Below are 25,089 nucleotides of genomic sequence, written 5' to 3' on the forward strand. Positions count from 1 at the left end.
AAAAGCATTGAACCAATAATTACCTGTGGGCCACCTGTGGGAAGCAGATCAGAAACTCTGAGCAGGGAGATGGACTCTGCCATTTATATAGTGTGGAGCTTGCTGAAGTCCACTCTCTTTGATTGGCCATTACATGTGGTAAACCACAAAGAATATTTGCAAGTACAGTTTTTTTTTTTTTTTTTTCCTGATCCAGGAACTACTCTGTGTGGCTATTTGGGTATGGAATAACAACAAAGGTGACTTTTTATTTGCTTTGTTAAAAACCATGTACAAGCTGGGTGTGGTGGTGCACCCCTGTAATTTTGGCTGCTCAGGAGGCTGAGGCAGGAGGATCATGAGTTCAAAGTCAGCCTCAGCAATACTGAGGCGCTAAGCAACTCAGTGAGATCCTGTCTCTAAATAAAAAACAAAATAAGGCTGGGTGTGACTCAGTGGTTGAGTGCCCCTGAGCTTAATCCCCAGTATCCCACCCCCCAAAGAAAGAAAGAAAGAAAGAAACCATGTACTAGAGCTGGAATGGTGGCACACACCTGTAATTCCAGCTGCTTGGGAGGCTGAGGCAGGAAGATCATAAATTCAAAGCCTGCCTCAGCAACTTATCAAGGTCCTAAGCAGTTTAGTGAGACCCTGTCTCAAAATAAAAGATAAAAAGGGCTGGGGATGTGGCTTAGTGGTTAAGTGCCCCTGGGTTCAAGCCTTTGTACAAAAAAAAAAGTCATCCATACTTTTTGGATGAAGAAATATCATAGATAATGGTGAATTCGCCTGGGGCAAATCAGTCAGTCAGTGCATCAACCAATCAATACTTTAAAGTATAAATTGTATGTCAGGGACTGTCCTTGTTGGTGGTGGTACAGTGGTGAACAAGATGATCACAGGGAAATGTCACTTTACATTCTGCTTGGTCCCTCCTCACTGACCCTGCTGGGACAACAGCTCTAGGGCTCTTGTGAGGGATGGGGAGGAGGCAAGATTTCATGGTGGTTTCACCGTGAGACTCCCTCCGCTCTTTGTGGTTAAATCCTTTTGCCCTCTGCTCTTTTATCTCTTCTTCTTTTTCAAGGCCAATTGTTGGCAAAGTAAAAGTTGCTATTCCACTTCCTTTCCTGACACTTGCTTCCTTGCCTGTGTCCCCTGTTTCTGTCAGCAGTATTTTATTCTCTAGACTCACCAAGCTTGCCTGCAAGGACTCCACTGAATTCCTGCCCATCCCCACCTCCTCCCATACTTAACCCGTCTTTGTATTATTGTATTATTGCCACTGTAACAAATTACCACAAAGTTTGTGACTTAAAGCAGCACAAATCATTATCTTACAGTTCTGGAGATCAGGAGTCTAAAATCAAGGCATTGGCAGGGTTGCATTCCTTCTGGAGGCTTCTGTTCCCTGCCTTTGCCAGCTCCCAAAGTCTGCCTGAGTTACTTGGCTTGTGGTCTTTTTCTCAAATTACTCTGAACTCTTGCTTCCATTGTCACATCTCCTTCTCTGACTATGACCCTACTACTTTCCTCTTAGGAGGACCCTTGTGATTATAATAGCTCATCCAGATAATCCAGGATAATCTCCCCATCCCATGAACCTTAATTTAATCACATCTGCAAAATCCCTTTTGCCAAGTCAGGTAGCATGTTCACAGATTCAGGGACTCAAGACACGGGCATCTTTGAAGGGCTATTATTCAATCTCCAACTATTGCTGCTTCTAACTTTGTGACACATTATAAATCTGTCCTTCTCCGCCCCTCATTCTACTGTCACTATCCAAATTGAGGTGCCCATCATTTTACAACCTTCATGCCTATGGAATTTTCTTCCCCTCTCTCTCCTGCCCAGTGCTTCCACATAAATATTGCTTTCTAAAACATTACTTTCTCCCTGACAGCTCTGCTCAGAAACTATCAGTGATTCCCTGTTGTTTTTATTGGCAAACTTTTTTGTAAAGGGCTAGATAGTCATTATTTTAGTTTTTATGAGCCAAGAGGGAATATCAAGGATATTTTTTGGGTACTTACATAACCATTTTAATGTGTTCTTTTAAAAAATGTATAAAACAGGCAGCAAACGATGTGGCCAGAGTCTGAACTGGCCAAGTTTGTCTCCTCGGTGGTTGCCTTGTACAGGCTATGGCCTCTCCCTGTGGGCTCTCCATACTTTAGCTTCCTGGAAAAGTCTTTCCTTGACCAAAAACATCATCTCTTCTCCACCTATTCAAATTCTACCTTCAGGACTTAGAGCAAGTCCTGCCTCCTTTGTGAATCCTGATAGTCACAGCCACCATAGTCTCTCCCCCTGATTCCAGTCAATATCATCTGTGTATCAGGAAAAAGCTTTGCAAGCTTTTATAGCTGGTACACTGATCCTCCAATGTGTGAACATTATCTACTATACAGTATTTGTTTCTGAAGAAAAGAAATTGAGAACCACTGATCAGTATCACTTAATTAGCACCTAATTACATAATGCCTTCTGTTGTTGTTTAACTAGATTATATTGTCCCTAATGGCCCTATGGTCATGTTCCTCTTTGTTTCCCACAGAGTTATGTATATACTCTATTTACCATGGGCTCCAGTGTTCTTTCTCAATACAGTAAAAATGGTAATTAGAATGCCATCTCATAGTTTTTGCTATTTCTGACTCCCAAATTAATATTTTCATGAAAGGCTCTTTTTAATTGACTCACTTTAAAAAAATTGTTTGAAAAGAAAACTTCTAAAACAATGATATCTACAAATTTAACATTCTTGATATCATACTTGCATATTTTCCCCTAATTTACATAAAAATGAAATGTGTCAGGGTTGGGGTTTGGCTCAGTGGTAGAGCGCTTGCCTAGCATGTGTGAGGCACTGGGTTCACTCTTCAGCACCATATTAAATAAATAAACAAACAAATAAAAAATGTGTAATTATTGAAATAAGAAAAATTCTTCTGTGTACCACTACTTATGTGCCACATGTGGGATATACTGACTTGATTGATGTAATGTAGAAAAAGAAGAAAATATGCTTATCTTTTTTATATACCATGGGGAACAATCTGAAGTGAAAACTTTTATAATGAACACAATGCTACTAGAGTTATGGTTTTGAGGAGGCCTGAGAAGTGTGTTATTTTCATGTAGGTACTAGAAATTTCAGGATGAATTTGTTCCACATACTTAGTTCTTACTTTTTAAGACCATTTCTAACCACTCTGAGGTATTCTCCTAATAAGTTGAAGTTTTTGGAATTGGAGCCTTACAGTATGGCAGAGAGTATAAGAATTTTTCTCCTGGACATTATGCCAAGTGAAATAAGCCAGATACATAAAGACCAACACTACATGATCCCACTTATATCTGGAATCTAGCAAAGTTGACTACATAGAATCAGACAAATGTAGTTACAGGGGAGGGGAGGGAGATACAGGAGATGGGGAGATGTTGGTCAAAGGGTCCAAAGTTGTAGTCATCTAGGATAAATGTCCAGAGATCTTGCTTACATTATGGTGACTGACTAGTAGTTATGTATACTCTAATGGAGATTTGCTAAAAGAGTAGATTTAATGTTCGTTTAATATACACACATTCACACACAGGTAAGTATGTGAAGACAGGATATGTTATCTTTGAAGGGATAAAAGAAGTAGACAATAAGTAAAAAGGAGACATAAAAGAGGGACAGGGAAAAAGATTTTAATTCAAAAGTTCTGTATACTTTTCCAGGGCTGTCACTCCCCACGTGAATTTTTCTTCTAAACCTGTTACTTCCAAATTACTGGAAAATCTGTCAATCTACCTGTGCATTGTTAATTAATACTCTTTGCCCTAATCTATATAACCCAATATATAGATTAGGCAAAGAGAGATACAATATATTGAGAAAGCTATAATTTAGGGGACTTTTTGATGCTATCTATTGATCAGATAATAAAGACTATGTCAGCTTAAGGATGCAGAGATTGAACAAGACCACCAAAATCTGTCTTGAAATCACTGGACTGATATCATTCCTAGAAATCTTTCCATACTTCCCCATCCCAAGTTTCCTTTAAAAGAAGAACTGGGGCTCCAGAAGGCATCTCTTACTCTTGAGGTAGCCTGCCTTTCCCCTTGAAAGAGCATTCCTTGCTTTATCCCCAAAGGCGTCTCTTGAGGTGGTTGTCATTCTCCCTGATTATGTATTTGCTTTCCTAAATAAAGCTCAGTGTATGCCCCTGACTGGTGTGTGCTGAAATTCTTTCCTGTCACATATGTCAAGAACCCCACTAGTCCTGAGTTGAGTTCTCTGTTCTCTCCAAGAATTCCTCAGGCCCTTCTTAGGAGACACCTCCTCTCCAGTGACAGCTTGATTGTGACAATCATTTCCCTTTGTGTATGTCTGTCAAAACATGTCTTATGCTTTAAATATATATGTGTCTATTAAATATATGTATATGATTAAATATATATGTAATATTTAACCATTCTTGTGAGAAGAGGACAATATAAAGCTGCCATTTCTATATCTATATCTATCTATTTATTTATTTATTTATAAAATGTGTTTTAGAAAAAAATAGAAAGTTGTAAGATTTCTGGGCCTTCATTAGAGAGTAGCATTAGATAGGTCACCCTGAACCTGAGAACACTGATGAAACTGAATGACATAGGGTAATTTTACAGATTTTATTGTGCTCTTATTTTATTTCTCTTACATAAATATAGCGTGTAGAGCTCCAGAGTACCTCTTTAAATCCTAGTAATTAATATAGTATCACATAAAACATCAATACAGGATGAAGGAGTGAGAGGTATCCACATAGGAAGCTGCAGTGTGAACTGATCCCTAGATGCTAGTGAAGGGTGCCTTGCTGTATGCCTTGGAACACAAGCAAAGGGAAGAGGGTATCCCCAGGGGAGGCTTTTAGAAAGATACAAGGAAATGTTTGATAACAATCACTTGAGATTTTAATCTTTTCCTGTGTCTTTGGGATTTCTTTTCCTAATTTGACTTCTGAATTGAAATCCCTTTATATGTATGTGTATATACACACACATTTTTTTTTTTTTAACTTCAGTTTTTTACCTTTCCCTCTTAAGGAATGTCTTATTCCTGTGGGAACCATAATTTGTGAGAGAATTTTAGTCACTAGAAACCCCAAATGTGATAGTTGTTAACAGGATATGTCATTCAGTAGTCAAAAGTTTAGAATCTTGATTACTTTGATTCTAGAACATCCTTATAAATAACAGGAACCCCTGTATGGGCCCTCAGGCCATGTCAAATTAGTACTTAGTTGGCTCTCCTCTTGTCTCTTTAGAGAGGTCTGGCTTCACGGTGAGGCCGGTGGCTGGCTACCTGAGCCCGCGAGACTTTCTGGCAGGACTGGCCTACAGGGTGTTCCACTGTACTCAGTACGTCCGACATGGCTCAGACCCGCTCTACACCCCTGAACCGTGAGTACCATTTCAAAGCCAGGCTGGATGGAGACCACCACACTGTGGAGTGGTCAATGCTCACTTGACTTGAAAGTAACTTAGGCTCTCTTTTACCTCCAGGGTAGTTTCATCTTTCTAGGCAGGTGAGTCATAACACATACCCAAATAAGAAAGGGGTCATTGAAGGAGCAGACTTCGCAGCTCTGGGTCCCTGATACTCTTGCTCTAGCTCATCTCTCTAACTTGAGCCCATTGCTGAACCTCCTGCTTGGCCAGCTTTGCATCCTTGAGGAGGAAAGGATGGTATGAGGGTAAAGTAAGATCAGACACACAATAGGACACACATAACTCTATAGGAGGCCCCTCTTTGGTCCAGGAGGCTCAAACATACACTATAGCAACTGGTTACTAAACCCCCTCTCCTTTCATCTTTTATCACCCCAAACTCAGAACTCTGTGCTGTTTTCCCTATCGTCTTAGTTTCTTGAACATTCTTCCAATCCTGTCCATCACCTCCATAGACCTATGAGGTTTGTGATTCTTCTTCAGTGTTGTCAGCTTTCCATGAAAGAATCCTGCTTTGGGGCTTTTGTACATTCTCTGCTGGACAATGGTGGGCTGAATGGGTGGAGGAGCTACACGGTGTGCCATATTGTTCTATCATGGGTGGGCAATGGGGGTCAGCTGCAACAGCCCCACAGGTTAATCATTTGGCCTCATTCCACATGACACTGTACAGTCTACAAGTGTCAAATGACTTGTATCTTGTTTCTTTGTATGCTTTTAAAAATGTGACAAATACATATTGGAAGACTGCTATGTGCTTGGATTGTTTGAGAATGGAACACCAGGCAACATCCCTGTCCTCCTGGGGGAATAAGGGAGATGAAGTTAGCATATAGACAGATAGGTGGAAATACAGGCAGGTGTAAGCTCAAAGTATCACTATGTACTGTAAAAACAGAGTAGGGGGAGGAGACAGAGAGTCATGCTTATTGCTTGTTTGGATTGGATCATCAGGACAGACTTGTGGGAGGTGACATTTCAACAGAACCTGAATGTCCATATTTCAGGGTGAACAATTACAAGCCAAGAAAGCAGCAAAGCAAAGATCCTTAAGTCTGACAGCCCAAGTGGGTTTTTTGCCCCCTTGGGCTCCATTTATATGAGTGTCCCTCCCTAATCTTGCTGTAATCTGTTGCACCCTATTCTTCAAGCCACTCAGGTTATCACTTTGCTTATGATGCTATTTTACTTGAATAAGCTTGTGATTAATGGGCTGCCATGGTCTTCACTGGGGAGCAGAGAGCCTTTGAGGTTCCAGCAGTTAAGTAGCCGAAGTGGGCAGGGATTAGAGTTGAGTCTCTGAAGCCCCACTCCCCCTCCTAGGCTGGCATGAGTCACTGGCCTGGTAGGTCCCTGCAGGGTTACTACATTGTTTTTCAGTTCTGTTCAGCTTCCCTGAACGTGTTTGCAGGGTAAACAAAGGTTACTTATAGGACTCAAGACATTTGGAAAAGAAATGCTTCTTAGAGTGCTCAAAGGAGCATTGTCAGAGTTAGAAAGGCAATCTCTAAATCTAGCCCAGAGGGTTTACAAATGGCCCTGTTTACAAATAGCAGGCACTTTGTTAGTTCCCTTTGAATAACTGGCCCTCCTGAGACCTGTGATAGCGTGCCAATAGGTATGCAGAGAAGAGGGCAAAGAAATGAGATTTTAGCCACAGAGGTCTATAAAATTTTGGGATAATGTGTTACATTTTTACCAAAGTACTTTTCAGCCAATTCATTCGGCAATATTTATGTGCAATGTTAGCAGGGAGGTGCAGTGGATTTAAAGATGAATAAAATATAGTAGCTTTATTTTATTTATTTATTTATTTTAAAGCTGCTCACATTCTGGCAGGGGAGATAGGAACATAAATAATTAGGAAAGAGTGTGGTTAGAGCTATCATCAGGGTATATACAATGTGTTAGAGGAGCACAGAGGAGAGAGGGACCCTGAAAGGCTTTTCAGAGATGGTATGATATGAATGGAGGTCTGGGAGGGTGAACAGAAATTTCACTTTTGGGCAAGGTCTGGTAGGACGGGAAGGGAAACAGCAAGTGCATAGGGGTAGAGGCATGCAGAAGGCATCAGTGAGCAAGGCTTGATAGAGCAGAGTGGTCAGGGTCCGGCTTATGTATTAGGGATGAAACCTATTTACAAGGCACATTTAAACTAGAACATTCAAGTTTCATTGTGCAGGCCACAGGGAACTCTCTGAGGTTCTGAAGTGTGATCTTAAGCGTATTTGAGAAAGATGACTGGGGTGGGGATGGCAGAAGCCTTCTGGCTGCCTCTAGCCAGGGAGCTCATATTCTAGGAAAGGAATATAGTTAATATGGTATTGAGCTGGGAAAGGCCAGTGAGATAGTACAAGAGGGCACCTATGTGATCCTCTCTTAAAACTGTAGAGATGGAATATTCACTAATTTGGTGAATATAATAGAAATAAGGAAATAGAGGGCCTCCAAGGTAATGCTGAGGATTTTATTGGGAAGTCTAGTGGGTAATTCTTTCTAATAATGATTGAGAATATTGGAAGAGAATCAGACCTGGAGGGAAGATGGAAGGAGAAAGGGAGAGAAGAGGATTTGGGGTTTGGGTATATTGTCTTTGAGGTGTCAAGGGTGAGACCTCCAGATGGAGAAACTCCTGGTAGTTGGAAACAAGGGCTGATTCAGAGGTGAATCCAAAGCTCCCACAATAGAGTTGAGTTTTTTTTTTTTTTTTTCAGTTCTAAGAGTCCTGTGACCATTCAGACAAGAGGAAACAAAAATCAGAGTATAGAAACTGGGGATTCATTAACTTAGTGTTGTCTTTATAAGCTTTTTTTTTTTAACATTTGTTTTTAAAAATTGTTATTTTAGAAACAGGTAATACATGTACATGGGTTCCTTTCCTTGCTCTGTTTGTCCTCTCCAGAGGCCACTACTGATGCTAGTTTTTATTGCATCCTTCCAGAAATATGCTATGCAGACTAAATTCTCTGCAGAGATCCCTTTAATCTTTGTCTATCACAAAAGCATATATCTCTCCTCAGCCACATAGTTTGAATCTATGGAATACTTACTGGAAGAACTGTTTCCTGCTCAGGCACTTTCACCAGCATTGTCTTTGTAATGAAATCCCTTTTTCTCATTCGGAAACCAACAAGAGGGCAGATTCTCCAATTTACGAAGTTCAACTTGGCTACTATGTTTGTTGCTTGTATCCTGCTTCCAAATAACTGCTGAACTGTAGTAGCAGAGACAGCAATAATAAGACAAAGATGAGCCACAAGGACCCAGGTAGAAATGAGAACAGAAGCAGCAAAAAAGACACTATCTGAATAAAGGGATTTTATTTCCCTTTTTGGTTTGTTTAGAACGTATTTTGCTCTCACAGCTTTCAACACACACTGGGTTTTAAACATGTCTTTGGCTTATTTGAATATTTTGCATTTTAAAGGCTCTGGGTGTGCTAAACCTGGACATACAGGGGGACATGAATTTAAAAAGTGGTGCCAGGTTGGATTGGTTCCCTTGGGAAAGTTTTCTAGCCTGGAGGATAGTAGAGAAAGTTCTGGGGAATTGCTGGTTTTCTTGGTGGGAGGAGTTGCTTTTCCATGTGTTTGCACTGGGGTTAAAGGTCACCGCTCTGCTAGGAGGGAGATGCTGTTGTTCTTCCTCCCTTAGAGCAGTGCCTGAGGCAGAGATTTGCACTTCAATGTTGCCTAGAGAGTGCTTTGATCAGCTGTGATCCCAAGCAAGTGGTGACTAATCAAGTATTGATGTTTACAAATGATTTCCTTTACAAAATACCAATTGGGTCAGATTCAAGGCTATTCCAATAAGGCCATCCCTCTAGCTCACTGGGATGAGAGGGAAAGATGCAGAGTGTCAGCATGGGCATATGAGCGTCATCCAGCATGTATATAGTGGCAGAACAACAATTTTAGAAGTCCTACAGTGTCCCTGATCTGTTTTTTGTCTTTCTGGGAAAAGTTCATTTGTGTACTCTGCCATGTTGTGTCCTCTGATCACCTCACCCTCTTTTAGAACAGTTTCTAACTTTGATTGACACTATTCACACTTTGGGTCAGACAGTTCTTTGTTATGGAGGGTTGTCCTGTGCATTGTAGGATGTTTGGCAGCATCCTTGGTGGCTACTCACTAAATCTCAAAAGTACCCTTCTACCCTACCCTCCACCTCAACTGCAATAACCAAAGATGTGCCTAGGGGGCGATAACGACTCTGATCAGGAACCACTGCTTCAGAATAAGTCCGCTAGCTGTATTCCCTTTGCTTTTCTCTTTGCCAGTAAGCATGCTCCCTCCCTCCTCTTAGAAGCAATCTGTAGACTTTGTTTCCTTTTTAAAACTCAAACCTGGAAATAGCATTCCTTTGTTTAACCTCTGCGGATTCCTTGCTACATAAAGGGAAAAAAAGTCTGATCTTATCAAACTGTTTCTGCCTTCCTCCTGGCCCCTCTGAAACCTTCTGCTCCAGTCACTCAAGACTTCTCACCATCATGTGAACCTGCCACTTCATGCCCCCAGCCTTCTGCACTGTGGTTCATTCTGTCTGGAATGAGCAACTGGTGATGTCCTTTTAATTTTGTAGTATTCAGTTCAGTTGCATTCTGCTCCATGAGGACACTCCCAGGTAGAGGTAGGTGTTCCTCTAGCACAATACCTTACTTCTATTTTAGCCCTTACACCACTGCCTAGTAATTACTTATTCATGTGTCATGTTCCTTTTTTTTTTTTGGAACTAGGGATTGAACCCAGAGGGACTTAAACACTGAGCCACATCTTCAGCCCCTTTTTAAATATTTTGTTTAGAGACAGGGTCTCACTGAGTTGCTTAGGGCCTCACTTAGTTGCTGAGGCTGGCTTTGAACTTGTGATCCTCCTGCTTCAGCATCCTGAGCTGCTGGGATTATAGTTGTGTAGTGAACTCATGGCCAGTTGGCAAGGGAGCAAGCATAGGAAACAAGAAGATCCAGAATGAAACTGGAGTGGATCCCTGACCCTGGCATAAAAGGGAAAACTAAGTCAAGAGTGGGAAAAAGCCATGTATGGCACTGCTAGCAGGAGGTGCCAGGGTTGAGACATACAGAGTCCCAGCTCTGTGGAGAAGTCCTGGGCACACCCTGCATGGCAGAGGGTCCCTTTGTGAATGGCTATGCCCTGTGCTGGTGAGTGTCCCCATTCATCCCATCTGCTTTACTCTGATTTCAGGGACTGATGCTGGTCATCCCTCCACGAATCGAACATTTTTTCATGTTCAGTGTCTTCAGGCAAAACTGTGACACTTTAATGATAGGATATTAAACAACAATGAAAACTATGAAGCTAGGTCACGTGGACCAGAATAGTGTTCTCTTCAAACCACACCTACCAGTGGACAGTCTAACATATTCATTGTTTTTGATAAAAATAGTCTCAGAAAAAAAATGATATTCACTATGAAGCTGAAGAAGAGGATCCAAAGAAAGTATGAAGGTTGTCTCTATTGCCCCCTTATTAAGAAGAGAGAAAGAGAGGGAAGGAGGGTAAGAGAAAGAGACACCAACTTCTTTCATATGGTGCAAAGCTTTCCTTTGTTTTCCTCTTTGGATAATAACATAAATACTGTCCTGCCTGAAAGGTAGAAAAGCTCTTTGCCACCCCTTAAAAAATAATTCTGTCCATGACAAGCTCAAAATTACATTTGAACTACTTTATTGCATTAGGAAGAAATTCTGTGAAATTGGTGGTTTCTGCTGAGCACTGGTACAGGTGTGTTTGGGGCTGCCACATTGGCAGCTATGTTCTGATGGCTGAAGTGGATGGGTGCTCCTTCCCCCAGGGAGAAAGTGGACCAGAGATGCAGCAACGTTTCTGCATTTGTCTCTAGACACTCCTTTGAAGAGTAGGGGTGGAATTGGGGCTGATTCAGTTCAGGAAATTCTTGGGCATCCAGGGAATAGAATCAATTGGAGGGGAATCTTTCCCTCATTCCTTTGCTGCAGAGGCTTGGCCTGGTCTGATCTCTGACTTCAGGCTTCTTGTTCTCAGAGAGTGTTTTGGATTTTCAAGTGTTGTATTTATCCCATTCCCTGTAGCTCTGTCTTAGTTCATTTGGCTTTTCTTCCCTGGGCACTTCCTTCTAGGGAGTCTGAGGTCTCTGTCTGTGGTTCTTACAGACTCTTTTAATGTGTTTTGTGCAAAGTGGATGTTGGGCGCTTGCTAATTGCATTTGCAGGTGCACATTTACTTGTGTATGAGGTTTGCAATTCTCTCTGTGGTCCTTATGTCCAATGATACCTTAGAAATGCAGAGCTCTCTAACAAGAAATGCAATTGAATAAAATCATATTCTCCTGGGCCCATATTTCATGTTTTCCTTCAGATACTAGGAGTTGACTGAGGTCTAGGAAATAAAGGACAGGGAAAAAAAAATCCTGCTTTCTAAAATACTGCATATGTTATGTATCTTCATAATAACTGAAATCTTGTTCTTTTCAATTTAGTCCAAACCCTACCCTGGCCTAAATTTTTGGATGTAGACCAGAGGAATCCAGGTGTCTCATGGTTCAGAGGCCAGGTGCCCTTTGGAATATAAAACAATACCCGGAGCAGTACTGAAACACACAATTATAGCCTGACCCCTGCACACCTTCAGGGAGAAGTAGCCAGGAATTTAAATACAAACATACATTTTTTGAAGTCAAGTCAGTAAAATATCTATCTTTCCAGAAGAGGTATTACCAAAGTGATAAAGCAGTTTGACATGAGGAATTTCTTCTTAAAAATGTTTTAATGTGGGCTGGGGATGTGGCTCAAGTGGTAGCGCGCTCGCCTGGCATGCGTGCGGCCCGGGTTCGATCCTCAGCACCACATACAAAGATGTTGTGTCCGCCGAAAACTAAAAAATAAATAAAAAAAAATGTTTTAATGAAAATATTTAAAAATATTAATTATATTTTATGTTTCGGATGTTATGTTTAGCATACTAGTAACAAAGGTATACTTGGTACAACATAGTGTAAGCACATTAAATCAATGATTCTAGGTTTAGGGGTACATTGGGATGATTAGTCCTTCAGCAAATACTAATGGGGCACAGATTCTGCCCTGGTGATGTCACTTTTCAAATTGAAAATTAACTTTCATGATTAGGAAATAATTCACAACGCCATTGACTAATACTGCTGCATTTATTGCCATAATACAACTAAATGCATTTGCATTAAGGAAGATCTTTTTCCCCCTACAGTTGAACAGTTTAGGGGCAATTAATGTTATTTTTAAATATAACTGTTTTAAAGTTTAAAAAAGGCTTTGCATTCAGGTGATTTTTCTTATAATTGCTGCTGTGTTTCAATTTTACAAGAAGAATAAAAGTGAATTATTTCTGACAATATTTTTCATCTGCTTCTAAGTAAAGTGAATGAATTTTATGCTTAGCCCTTGCTTATGTGAACAGAATCCTCTCTAAAAGGGGCAGGAGATGTCATTTATTTCCTTTTCTTGGGGTTCAGGCATTCATCCTCGTTTGTTAAGAAATAATATCAGCAGGTAAAGACACAGGCTTTTGCGTTTATAGGAAAGGTTGGCTGTTACTGTCTGATTGAACAGATGCCTCTCACCAGGCCTGCAAGGAGGGGGAAAATACCATCTTGCCTTTCTGAACATTCTCTCCTTACTCTTACCTGAGAGATTCTGGGTCTGCAAACTCATGGGACTTAAGCCCCAGCCATCATGGGTATTGTTGCTATCCAGCCTTCCTGAAGTCAGGTGTGGCATGGTCTTGCTGCAGAGCTGGCAAGATGAACCAGAGCTTTCTGGACTTTCACCGTCGCCCTTGTGAGCACTGTTTAGCTTAACTAGCTCTTTCCCGTGAGACCTATGAGCTCAGAGCCAAGCCTGCCCAGCCAACTGACCTCCTTCATGGTGCTGTTGTCTTCCTTGCTGATCAGACTTGTAGAGCAATGCAAATGCTAGGGCTTTCCAGAAAATGGCGTGTTCTCAGAAAGCTGATCCCATCTGGACTCCCTTTCCTGCTTTTTAACCCAGAGCTTATATGTTCAGTTTAGGGGCTATCTTCTCCTCCAGGAGAAGTTTGGTTTGGGCTACACCCAGGGCCAATGAAAATAGTCATCCCTCCTTCCTCCAAGATAAGTAATTTCAACGACCACCGTCACAATGGCAATAGCTACGATGCTTTTCTTAGATAGCAAACATGTATACACTGACCTTCACAGTACATGTTTGCTATTTGTATTGCCAAGCACTATTTTAAGTGTTGTATATGAATGAATTAATTTAATACAACAACTCCTTGCTTTTTTACTGTTACTATTCCGAGTTTATGAAAATGAAGCATAGAAACGTTAAGTAATTGCCCAAGGTAACATAACTGTTAAGTTAGTTAGCCAGGATTTGAACTTGGAGAGTAATGTTAAGATCTGTGGACTTAACCCTTACTCTGTGTTAAGCAGTAACACTAAACACAAAAACTCAAAACTCACATATGCTGAAGTTGAATAGCCTTTTTTTTAAATTGAGAACTTTGTATGTGATTCAAAAGTGACACTTTTTTTACTTGTTGGCTTTGCTCTGCCTGAATACTCAATGTGCCTACTGGAGAGGCTAGTCTTGTGCTGTCCCATTGAGTCCTTGGCCGAACTACCGGGCTTGTTAGAAGCCGGACCTGTTCTTTGATCCTCACAGGATGGCTTACCTGCTCCATTTATCATGAGGAGGTATCTCCTGTTTCACTGGGGGGCTATGGGGATAGGGCCTCACCACAGTGTAGTACTGAAGATAGGAGACTGCTGTGTATCATCCTGAGGCAGAAGGATCTGGGACTGCAGGCCAGAAAACCAGGCTCTCAGTGTGACATTGGCAAGCCATTTAACCTCCCAGTGTGAGGGATGATGAAATAATGCTTTGATCTTTAGAGAGAAAAAGCTTGATATAAATACCAAATAAGTGCACTCTTTCTTAGCACCTCTTAAATTCATTGAAGGCTCTTGCCTCATAAAATTCCAGCACATCCTTAGTTACAAGGTCCACATTCTTACACCTGGACTTTCAAGCTTTCAATCATTATATTGTGTCTCATTTTGTGATATGCCTAAAAGCAAAAATAACCCCTATTGCAGTGCCTATTGTCTGAAGAGCTCCAAGCTAACAGTACACATTCTATTAAAACAAAAATCCTATACATTATTTAAGACCTGTGCATTGTGAAACCAAATCTGTGCCTAAGTGCTGCTGTAGCCCTGTTTTTGCTCTTGTGAGGCTCTCTTCAGTAACTTGGGATAAAGCTTCAGCCACTTTTTCTTTTTCTTTTTTTTTTTTTTTAAACTGATTCAAAGTAGGGATTCCTCTGCCTTCCTACCCACTGTACCCAGGATTGTCTTCCTTGTGTGATGCGCATAATCCAAAATTAGCACTCATAAACACCTGCACTTGAATCAAAATTCATATCTCCTCAGCACCCTGTCATCAGGGAGAAGTTCATTAGGTACTTTCAGGTGTGGAGGATTGAGATGACCAGGGAACAGTGTTTTAAGGAATATTTGCATTTTAAAATTGAAGTTCAGAAGAAGAAATTAAAAACAATTGAATTTTCAATAAAAAATGTAATCGCCATCCAGGCCTCTTCACTACAGTGTGGAGAATGACATCCAGGGACAGACCCAAGAGAGACAAAAGGTTTCTGCTCTCTTCACTCAAATTCTGCTTGTTGGCATCATTTCATTCACCTCTGTGAGGTGTCGCCGTTTTACAGATGGCAATTCCAAGGTTCAAAGAAGTCAGGTAATTTCCCTAAGGCCACACAACTAGAAAATAGCCAAGCCATGATCTGGTCCAAAGCCCTTATACAACACTAGAAATTAGTAGAACCGTACTTGGGTTTCACTTGGATTCCCTTCTATTTGGAGCAATAGAGCCCCATCAACACCTGCTCTATTCAGCTCAATTCAAAAACTAGCTATTGGCATTTCTCCTGTGCCAGGCTTTTCTAAACACTGGGGACCCAAAGAGGAGCATGGCATGACCTCTGGCCTGGAGAAACTTATTGCTTCTTACCTAAATCAATACCATCGAAAAGAGCAAAACTCACTTGAGTACAATAAACTTAGGTCTAAACATAATTTAATGTAATATGAATAACAGTACTTAACTCATAGGAACTTAATGCTTTCAGTTCATTGTCTTACTACATTGTTCAAGAACATCAAGTGATAGTGACCTTTATAATTTCCATTTTAGACTTGCAGCCCTTGGGCACCTTGGGGACACTGGGCTTGGCTGCCTTCTTCAACTTCTTGCTCCCAGCTGCTGCCTTCTTGGCCTTGCTGCTGCTGCTGCTGCTGCCCTTGTCCTCGGTGGCAGCGGCCTTCGGGGCACATGCTTGTTGGCTGCGGTGCCCTTGGTGAGTCAGGGGTCCTTGTGGCACCGTGCTGCCGGCTTCTTGGGTTTGTGCACGGCAGGCGCGGAAAAGGGGCACACTGTTAGCTCGCCGCCAGCTTTTGGCGATGGAGCTTCAAGGAGCCGGTGCCACCTGTGCCCTTGACTTGCAGTAGCAAGTCATTCTGCACCAGCATGCACCAAGTACTTGAGGAGGACTTGAGCTTTGCTTATCCAAGTGGAGCTTGTTTGAAATGCAGAGTGGTGGTGTACTTGAACCTGTGGGAAGAAGCAGTCAAGATATGTGACTCTCAGACTTGAGGGTATTACCAGGATTGCTGGACTAGTACAAGATTTCTGATTTAGTAGTCTGTGTTCTTAATAAAGGTGCTATGAAAGAATGTAAGACAGGAAAATAATTAAATATTTTTACTGTGTTACTGTTAGCATTCAGGGATATAGCCATTGATTTTACTGAAGAGGAGTCGGAATGCCTTCAGCCTGCTCAGAAAAACTTATATAATGATGTGATGTTAGAGAACTATAGAAACTTTGCCTTTCTTGAAGTACCCATCGCCAGATGACAACCTGTTTTTCCCCAACCAGACCTCAAATGGAACTGACTTCTAAAAGGGAACTCATGTCCCCCACGTTGCCCCCCATGTCTTCAAGCCACCTCACCTGTTCGACACCCCTTTTCAGCTCTGAAGCAGCCAGAATGAGCTGTCGCCCCTTCTCCTTACAGCAATAAAGAGTTCCTAAAATTAGGGGGAATGAAGCCAGAGATGGATAGACAGTGTAGATAGGTAAATCAAGTCAGGTTGGATGGATATAGGAGGCCCATTTTGAGTGAGTCTGGGAAGTTGAAGACGGTCTCCTGAGATTACTGTTTACAAAGATGTAGAGCCTGGCCAAATAGGCCCCCAAATGAGGGAACCATGATTGTTTCCCAAGTTTCCAGACAAAGGGGGGAATGAAAAACCAGCCTCTACCTCAGAGCAAAGCATGTCCAAGGAAGGGACATGACCTTTGTCCCTGGAAAGACCCATAGAGCGCTCCTAGGCACATTCCCACCCTGCTAAGTTGTTTATCTACAAATAACAGGAGAGATCTGCTGAGCCAGGTGTCCCTGACTCAGTCAGGCTAGGTGGGGATCCATAGCAACCTCCTAGCAGCCACCAATCAGCATGAGACAAGGAAATATCTGGGATGCCAGATGACCCTCCCAGTAGTTTATGGTGGTTGATAACGTGTTGGAAAACCACGTAATTCAGCATGAACACCCCTCTTGGCTTAAACCAATCAGTTCAAATGAATACCCCTTTTGTAGTAACCAATCATCCCTACCCACCTTGTTCCTGCCATTGAATGTGCTAATCATGTTTTAGAGTTGTTATTTGACTTTCCCACCGAGTGTGATGATTTGCTAAGAGATGCTATGATGTATGTGGCGGTCTCTGCCTTCTCCAAAGAATGTATAAAACTGCTGCAAACCCTGGGCTTGGGGCCTCTCAGCATCACCAGTTGCTGTGTGTGTGCGCGGAGGACCAAGCCAGCTCACAATAAACACCTCTTTGCTGTTTAAAAAAAAAAAAAAAAAATATATATATATATATATATATATATATATATATAATTTCCATTTTATAGATGAGCAAAATACTACGTCTATGCTGATCAATATGGCAATATATATATATATATATATAATTTCCATTTTATAGATGAGCAAAATACTACGTCTATGCTGATCAATATGGCAAGATGTGGCTATTGACATTTTTTAAGCAAAATTAAATAAAATCATACATTCAGTTAGTAATACTAGCTACATTTGAAGTGTTCTGTAGACATCCTTTGCCAAGTGGCTGTGCTATTATTGGTCAGCACAATAGAGAGCAATTTTCATTTCTGCAGAAAGTCCTATTGGACAGTTGCCTGCATCAGTAATTTGCCTACATGAGAATGTGGGAAATGGACTTAAGTCTGACTGAGTACATTCTTTTAACTCTTATGATATACTGCTGCCTTAATTTTAGAGAAATTGGGGAAAGAGAGGGAAGGTTAAAGAAATAAGAAACATCTCAGAAATGGTGGGGGACTAGTAGCCCTTGAAAGAACCAGGAACTATTTCTTTTTTGTTGGATCAGAAATGTTAATACTTGCTGTTTGTCTTTTAATGAAACCATAAGGTGACTTTTGCTAAGAGTTATTCTAAAATTGTGATTTATTTACTTTTCAGCCTCAGCTCCTAATATAGTACCTGGTACATAATAGGCACACAATAGATGTTTCTGGAACTGAATTTTAATATAACTATAATGTCTGCCTGTCTCAAAAGAATCGTAGTGAAGAGTAATGTTGGTGGACTTCTTTAAATTCCTACTGGGGGAAAGAAAAGATTTCCTCCAAGGCAACATGCAAGGTCTGAGCTTGGGTTTTGTAAAAAGATGGCCATATTTGTATTTATCTACCCTGTGAGAGGGCCATAAGAGTGAGCCATCCTACGAGCTGCCGAACATCTTATCTGGGCCAGATTTTACAGTATGCTATTTTAAAATCTAAACTAAAGAAAGTTTGTATATGGCTCCAAAGCAAGCACTGAGAAAAAAATTGCTTCAATACTAAATTAATTCCTGTTATCATTTTAGTGCAGTGAAAACAAACCAAGTCATCCGCCTGCTATGTATCTTTGTGTGTTATCCCATATTACTTGCATTTACCCACCAAATGTTGTGTGAAAGCTGAAGAAATACCCTATTTTGGCTCAGCTCACCCTCTGCTTCTTTTCATCAATGCAGGCTCTGCACCCTTCCCACTCATCCTTCCTTCTCTCTATGATTTTGCTAAAGTGTTGGCTTCTGTCACGTAGAACAAACAAAACCTATAGAAAAATGTTTTCAAAGACAGATGCACCGATTTGGGATGGGAAGCAAACGCAGGATGCTCACTCACTGCCTCTTAAAGGCTTTAATTTACAGCAAAAATAAAAAAGGAGTCGTTCAATACTGAGCACGAGGAGTCAGCATGGAAAACTGATAAGAGGAAAAAAATGCCAGACTCATTTTGAATTTGAACTTAACAACCAGGACCCTTATTTCCCTGCAGCAAAATGATCGCAACTTTCTTCGAATGATTTAAGAATTCCCTGGAGACATTTTTCCCAGGCCCTTTTGTGGGCCTATCTTGGCAGGCTTTAGAATCCTCCTAACAGGGCTTATCAGAGAAGATTCCAATTTAGAGCAGCAAAAGTCTAGTGTCTGATATCAGCTCTAGCTATTTTTTTTTTTTAAAGAGACACGATGTTTTACAGTGTTAACAGTTTTGAAAGGTCCTACGTTTCCAGTGAACAGAGAGCTCTTTTGTGAAAAGGACTCTGAAAAGCATTATTCAGGTGAAATGCATGAAAGGAATGGGAGTTAAACAGAGAAAAGTTTGCCATCACACAGATTGGAGGCAGCATGTGCTGACAGGTGCAATTATGACCAAATAATTGAATCTTTTAAAAAGAGATTTGGTGAGATAAGGCAATAGCTGTAGACTAACATTGGAAATCTGTTCCTAATTAGATAGTCAGGGGTCCAGCTATGGTTGATACAACCAATGCAGGAATCTTAAACTACTTTACCTGCAGTATGTGGTTGCATTGTAAAATAGGGTGAAATGGCATATTGTCAGCCCAACAGACCTTAATTAGTGCCATGGTTGGAGGGAAGGTTGTGTGGTCTCCCTCAGACTCCCCTATAGCCTGGAACCTCTTAGCTCCCCCAAAGTGGTGGCCAACTCCGATTCTAAGTGCTTCTGTCTCAAAGAAACTAAAGAAAATGTAAGTTTGCAAAGTTAATAAATTGTTTTCTTAAACATTTGTTTCTTTGTTCATTGGTTAAAGTGTTTCCAGGCATTTCAGTATCCTCTGTCTCCGAATGCCTTAGCCAAAGACATTGCAATAGAGAATAATATGGTGTTTATTTCAGATCATGTTCTACCAGACTAAGAAAAGATAAGAACCTTGTTCCTGGTCTTGAAATATAGGAACTTAAAGCCTTGGCCCCATGAGAAGTGAGGTTATCGTACACACTCAATCCATACTTTGTTCAGGATCAGGGGGACAGTTCTTTCCTAGGGTCTCCGCATGGAGAAGAAACAGATGTGTGAAATACAGCACAATCATTTCTGCTTACAACAGAGCAAAGGGCATCCCTAATATTCCATTAATAATTCTGTTAGACATCTTGCTTCAGGCTTTCATTTTTAGTGAAACAATATAACTTATTCTGTTATATTGTATGATTTTTTTCTTCCAAATCTATAATTTCTTTTATCCTGTGTATAGTTGGATTACTTTGTCATTGTAATATTATTAAAGGTTCCTAAGTTGGCTAGTGAGTCACAGGTTTCTGATAATGACACCTTAATATAAAATTCAGGTGATAACTCCTTTTCTACCATGGAGAATTGACTCCTTAATGTCTTTGGACCTCTAGTAATTTCATTTTACCTGTGTAACTGCCAACTTTTTTTCTTTGCTTTTACCAATAAGGGCTCCATCAGTGCATAGGTAGATGGGGGACTGTCTTCTGCATCAGCCTTTTTGAAGTATTTGACAAGCTCAAAAAGTAAGTCTACTATGGCACTGAGGGTCCCCTGCTGCTGTAGCCATGACCTCTCCTATTCTCATCTTACATTATTAAGCACTTTAGCAGGGTCTGGCCCATAGTAAGCATTCACTATCATTGTTATTTTAGTTTTTGATCACCTTTTTTATTCACACAATGACTTAATACTGTTTTCAGAATTTTCCTGGGGTTTGATATCTGATCTAACTTGGAATTATTGTTGCCATATCTTCTTCTGGGATCAGCAGGATGCTTTAGTATTTACATCATTTGTTAAAATGCAGGTAGTCAGATTTTTTATGGTGGGCCATTTCATCCAAATTCCAACATTGGTGCAGGCTGTATGGCCTCTCAAAAAAATTGATCGCAAAAGTTAATTTATAGGGTCTATTTCCAGCACAGGAGTTAGACATGTAACTAAATCAAATGTGTGTGGAAGAGTAATTAGTTTCCTATTCACCTTTCAGTCACCACCTTCCTTATTCTCCACTATCATGATGTGATTTTAGTGGAACTAAACTTAGGCAGCTCAAAATTACATAATCACATTCAGCTTTAATTTTAAGTACTAGTTGTTTCAAACCTGCTAGGATAGTTCCCAGTGTCAGTTATGAGAAGGGTCCCATCCCTGGCTATATTTTCTTTTCCTTTTTTTTTTTTTTTAAGGTACCAGGGATTGAACTCAGGGGCACTTGACCACTGAGCCACATCCCAGGCCTATTTTGTATTTTATTTAGAGTCAGGTCTTACTGAGTTGTTTAGTGCCTCGCTTTTGCTGAAGCTGGCTTTGAACTAGAGTTCCTCCTGCCTCAGCCTCCTGAGCCTCAGGGATTATAGGTGGCACCATCCTGCCCAGCTGGCTATGTCTTCTTATCACTTGGGGAGCTTAAAGAGAGAGAGAGAGAGAGAGAGAGAGAGAGAGAGAGAGAGAGAGAGAGAGAGAGAGAGAGAGAGACACTCATGTCTAGTCTATCTCAGAGAACCTGATTGAACTGGTCTTAGGTGGGGCTTAGCCATTTGGCTCCTCAAGTGATTTGGAGGGTTGAGAACTATAAGTGGCAGGGAGAAATTTAGGACATACTGATTACAGTTCTATTGTGCTATCCAACTTGATTGAACTCTCCCTACAGCCTGAGCCATGCCCCTTTGTCACTCACGCCATATCTGCAAATTAAAACGAGAGCAGAAAGAGCATAGCTTTGGAGTCAGAAAAATTTTAATTATAAATATTTTCTGTGTCTCTTACAAAAAGTATGACCTTGGTAAAGATTCTTAAATTTGCCAGGCATGGTGGCATATGCCTGTAATCTCAGTGGCTTGGGAGGCTGAGGCAGGAGGATCTCATGTTCAAATCCAGCCTCAGCAAAAGTGAGGCGCTAAGCAACTCGTCGAGATCCTGTCTCTAAATAAAAATACGAAATAGGGCTGGTGATGTGGCTCAGTGGTTTAGTGCCCCTGAGTTCAATCCCTGGTACTTCCCTCCATCCCCAAATTCTTAAATTTACTCAAGTTTATGTTCCCCATTGGCTAAGTGGGTATAATAAAGCTTCCTTGTAAGTGAGGATTAAGTTTATAATGTGTTGTAAAAATATTTAGTACTGAATCCAGTAAATAACCACTCAGTATATTCTTCTTTTTTTCCTTCTCTTTTTTCTTATTTCATCAGATAAAATAGAGTCTGGGATAACATTTATATATTCCTTTCTGCTCTAAAATCCAGTAAATCTGATTCTTCGCTATAAGCAATGTGCTTGGAGAATAACCTCCGTGTATTCTTTACTATAAAATCAGATTCTGTGCAAATAGGATGGCTATTGGCATACAGTTGTCAGAGGATGAATCTAGTTTCTTCCAAAGTCCTGTCCACATATTCTCACTTGGCTGCCCTTTAAACTGATGTGTTTACCAACTGTCTGGCCAATGTTGGGGATGTGGTTTGAGTTGTGGGAACATGATTTTCTGAGTAATGTCATCTGTTTTATGTGACCATCAATCTCATGCCATTTGCCACCATTTACTTGCTTCAACCATACGATCATCCAGCTGACTTTATCTATGTCATAATGGTGGTGGCACCTGGCATTAGTCCTGTAGCACCTTTTAAAGTAATACACTTCAGAGGAACACACATAAAATTAAAAAAAAAAAAACAAAAAACAAAAACCTCTTTCAATTACTTCCTGGCTAATTAGTTTTTTTTTTTGTCAAGAAAGTGAAATGTTGCACTATTTCCATCCGTGCCAGAGTGACAATAAAATTCATTCCACTTCAGCTTGGGATGAGGGAACAGTTCCTTCTTTGTGGTAATGACTCAGGTAGGCAACAGCCTTATTTTGCTGTGACACATATCTCTCCTTTGCCCACGTATCCGATACCACATGGAAGCTGATGAAACTGAAAGATGTGTTTATTTATTATTATTACCTAGTTCAGTTATCAGTTAGAGAACTGGGAGATTCTCCCAAGCTGCTCTCTGAAGGCAGTTGCTTATATTATAGTGAGACAAATTCCCTAAGGAAATGCCACTTTGATAATGATAACATGACCCTCTGTGGTTTTCCAGTGCCTTGCAAACTATAACAGGGATGCGCACAAATTTAAGGATTAAGAGCATGAACTTAAAAATCACGACAAGCTGAATTACAATTTTGGCTTTCTTCCTAATTAAAAGAGAAAGTCACAATAAGTTTAGCTTATTTTTTTTTCTTTTTGCAGAGATGGAGAGTGAACCTTGGGTCTTAGTCATTCTAGGCAAGCACCCTACCACTGAGCTGCATCCCCATCACTAGTTTAAAAATCCTAATTGATTTTTATTCATGATTTCAGAATTGGGCGAACTCTAGAACCACAGTAGGTCAAAGAATTCTAGGGCTGCAAGGTAGTCAGACATCTGTGGGCAGGAAGTGGAAATGTTGGGGTTGACTAAAACTCAGCTTTTTGTTACAAGAGTGACCCTCCCAGCTAGACTTTCTGTTAGTTTATGTACTAAGTTCATTCATTACAGGGGAACTCAAACATGGGGGGTATTCTCAGGCTTAAATTTAATTTATTTTAACACTCTCTATAATAGGAATCAGCAAAATTTTTGTAAAGGGTCAGTGAGTAGTTATTTTATGATTGGCAGGCTATGTGATTTCAGTTACAAGTACTCACCTCTGCAGTTGTAGTCAAAAGTAGCCACAGACAATGTATGTATATACAAATGGGTGTGTCCATGTTCTAATAAAACTATATAAATAGACACTGTGCCAGATTTGGACTGTTGCTGTAGTTTGCCTATCCTGATCACTAGGATCTTGCACTAATTAGTTACTTTAATTTTCTAAGGTTGTTTTGAGGATTAAAAGATGTAATGTATACAACAAAAAATCATGTGCTTAGCATTGAAAATAATGGTGGCTCTTATTTAAAGTATTGTATATCATATAACTTCAGATGTCATTAAGAGTAATATATTACTGGATTTCAGAGGTATTAAAGTATGATTAGTGGTAATTAATTGTAGTAACAAGATTATATTACAGATTTTATTCTTCTATCAGTGGTGGTTTAAACATGTTTTTGTAATGTTTTTTATTCTCAGAGACACATGCCATGAACTCTTGGGACATGTCCCACTACTTGCGGATCCTAAGTTTGCTCAATTTTCACAAGAGATAGGTCTGGCATCTTTGGGAGCATCAGATGAAGACGTTCAGAAACTAGCCACGGTGAGTTAATTTTCAACTTAAAAATCTGTCTCTGTCCACTTGTAAGATGAAGGAAGCTTCAGAGTCATTGACTATGAGTTATATGCAGATTTTTCCTGGATGGAGCATGGTTTTATCCTTCCTAACTTATGTTCTTTGAAAGAACAGTGAATTCTTAGTTTATTGACCACTAAAATATTTTTGTTCAACAGTTGTCTATATACAAAGAGCTAGAGAGAAAATATTTTAGGTTTGCAAGTCATTTAGTCTCTCTCACCATTACTCAGCTGAGTCACTGTGGTACAAAAGTACCACAGTTAATACGTAGATGAATAAGTGTGGCTGTGTTCCAATAAAACTTTATTTACAAAAGCTGGTAGTGGGCCAGATTTGGCCTATGTGCTATACTTTGTTTAATCCCATGGAAATATGAGTAGTAGCAAAAGGTATACATTTATGGTAAGTAGGAATTGTATCTGGTATTATCTCTGACTAGTTGATATGGCTATGATCAGACATGATTTGAATCAGCAGTAAGAAACTCAAGCTCAACAATTCTAAGTACAAAACTAGAAAATGATTTAATAGATGCTATAATATCAGCAAGGTTATTCTCAATACAAGCAATATAGGAAGAAAGGGTTGATGTTGGCTGAAATATTTAAGCTGTTGAAGAGCTAGAGTAGAAAGTTCATATATTGTCCTTAACCCTATTTCAAAGAGCTCAGGTAGGGGGCATGGAGGGGAGAGATTAGCCAACTCCTTTACCTACAGAGACCAGATAGCCTAGATGAGCAAAGCTACCAGAGGAAGTAAAAGGGAATCTTAGATTGTATGTATTTGGTGCAGATACACATCAATAGCATAGATATTCTTTATTTCCCCCCAAGAAATAAATTTTCTCCTAGAGTTCTTAAAATACACAATACTTTCATATCTTCTGTTTCC

At 40.3% G+C, this 25,089-nt stretch overlaps 1 protein-coding gene and 1 long non-coding RNA gene across 2 annotated transcripts in view; one reads left to right on the plus strand and one right to left on the minus strand.

Annotated features, from left to right (window-relative positions):
- The window catches only part of Tph2 (tryptophan hydroxylase 2), a 93,676-nt gene that overhangs the window by 31,732 nt on the left and 36,855 nt on the right, over window positions 1–25,089 (plus strand). The window contains exons 7-8 of the mRNA XM_046430716.2: window positions 5,286–5,421; window positions 24,036–24,162. Coding sequence (XP_046286672.1) covers window positions 5,286–5,421; window positions 24,036–24,162 — 263 coding nt within the window. The remainder of the gene's footprint in view (window positions 1–5,285; window positions 5,422–24,035; window positions 24,163–25,089) is intronic.
- Window positions 12,213–13,274, minus strand: LOC131423684 (uncharacterized). The gene is made up of 2 exons (XR_009225554.1): window positions 13,127–13,274; window positions 12,213–12,339 (listed from the first exon to the last, which is right to left on the minus strand). It is a non-coding gene; the product is annotated as an uncharacterized LOC131423684 (long non-coding RNA).

This window comes from Marmota monax, unplaced genomic scaffold (assembly GCF_021218885.2).
Source record: "Marmota monax isolate L192 unplaced genomic scaffold, Marmota_monax_Labrador192_F-V1.1 WCK01_AAM20220418_F8-fsc00056, whole genome shotgun sequence".
Lineage (NCBI taxonomy): Eukaryota > Metazoa > Chordata > Mammalia > Rodentia > Sciuridae > Marmota > Marmota monax.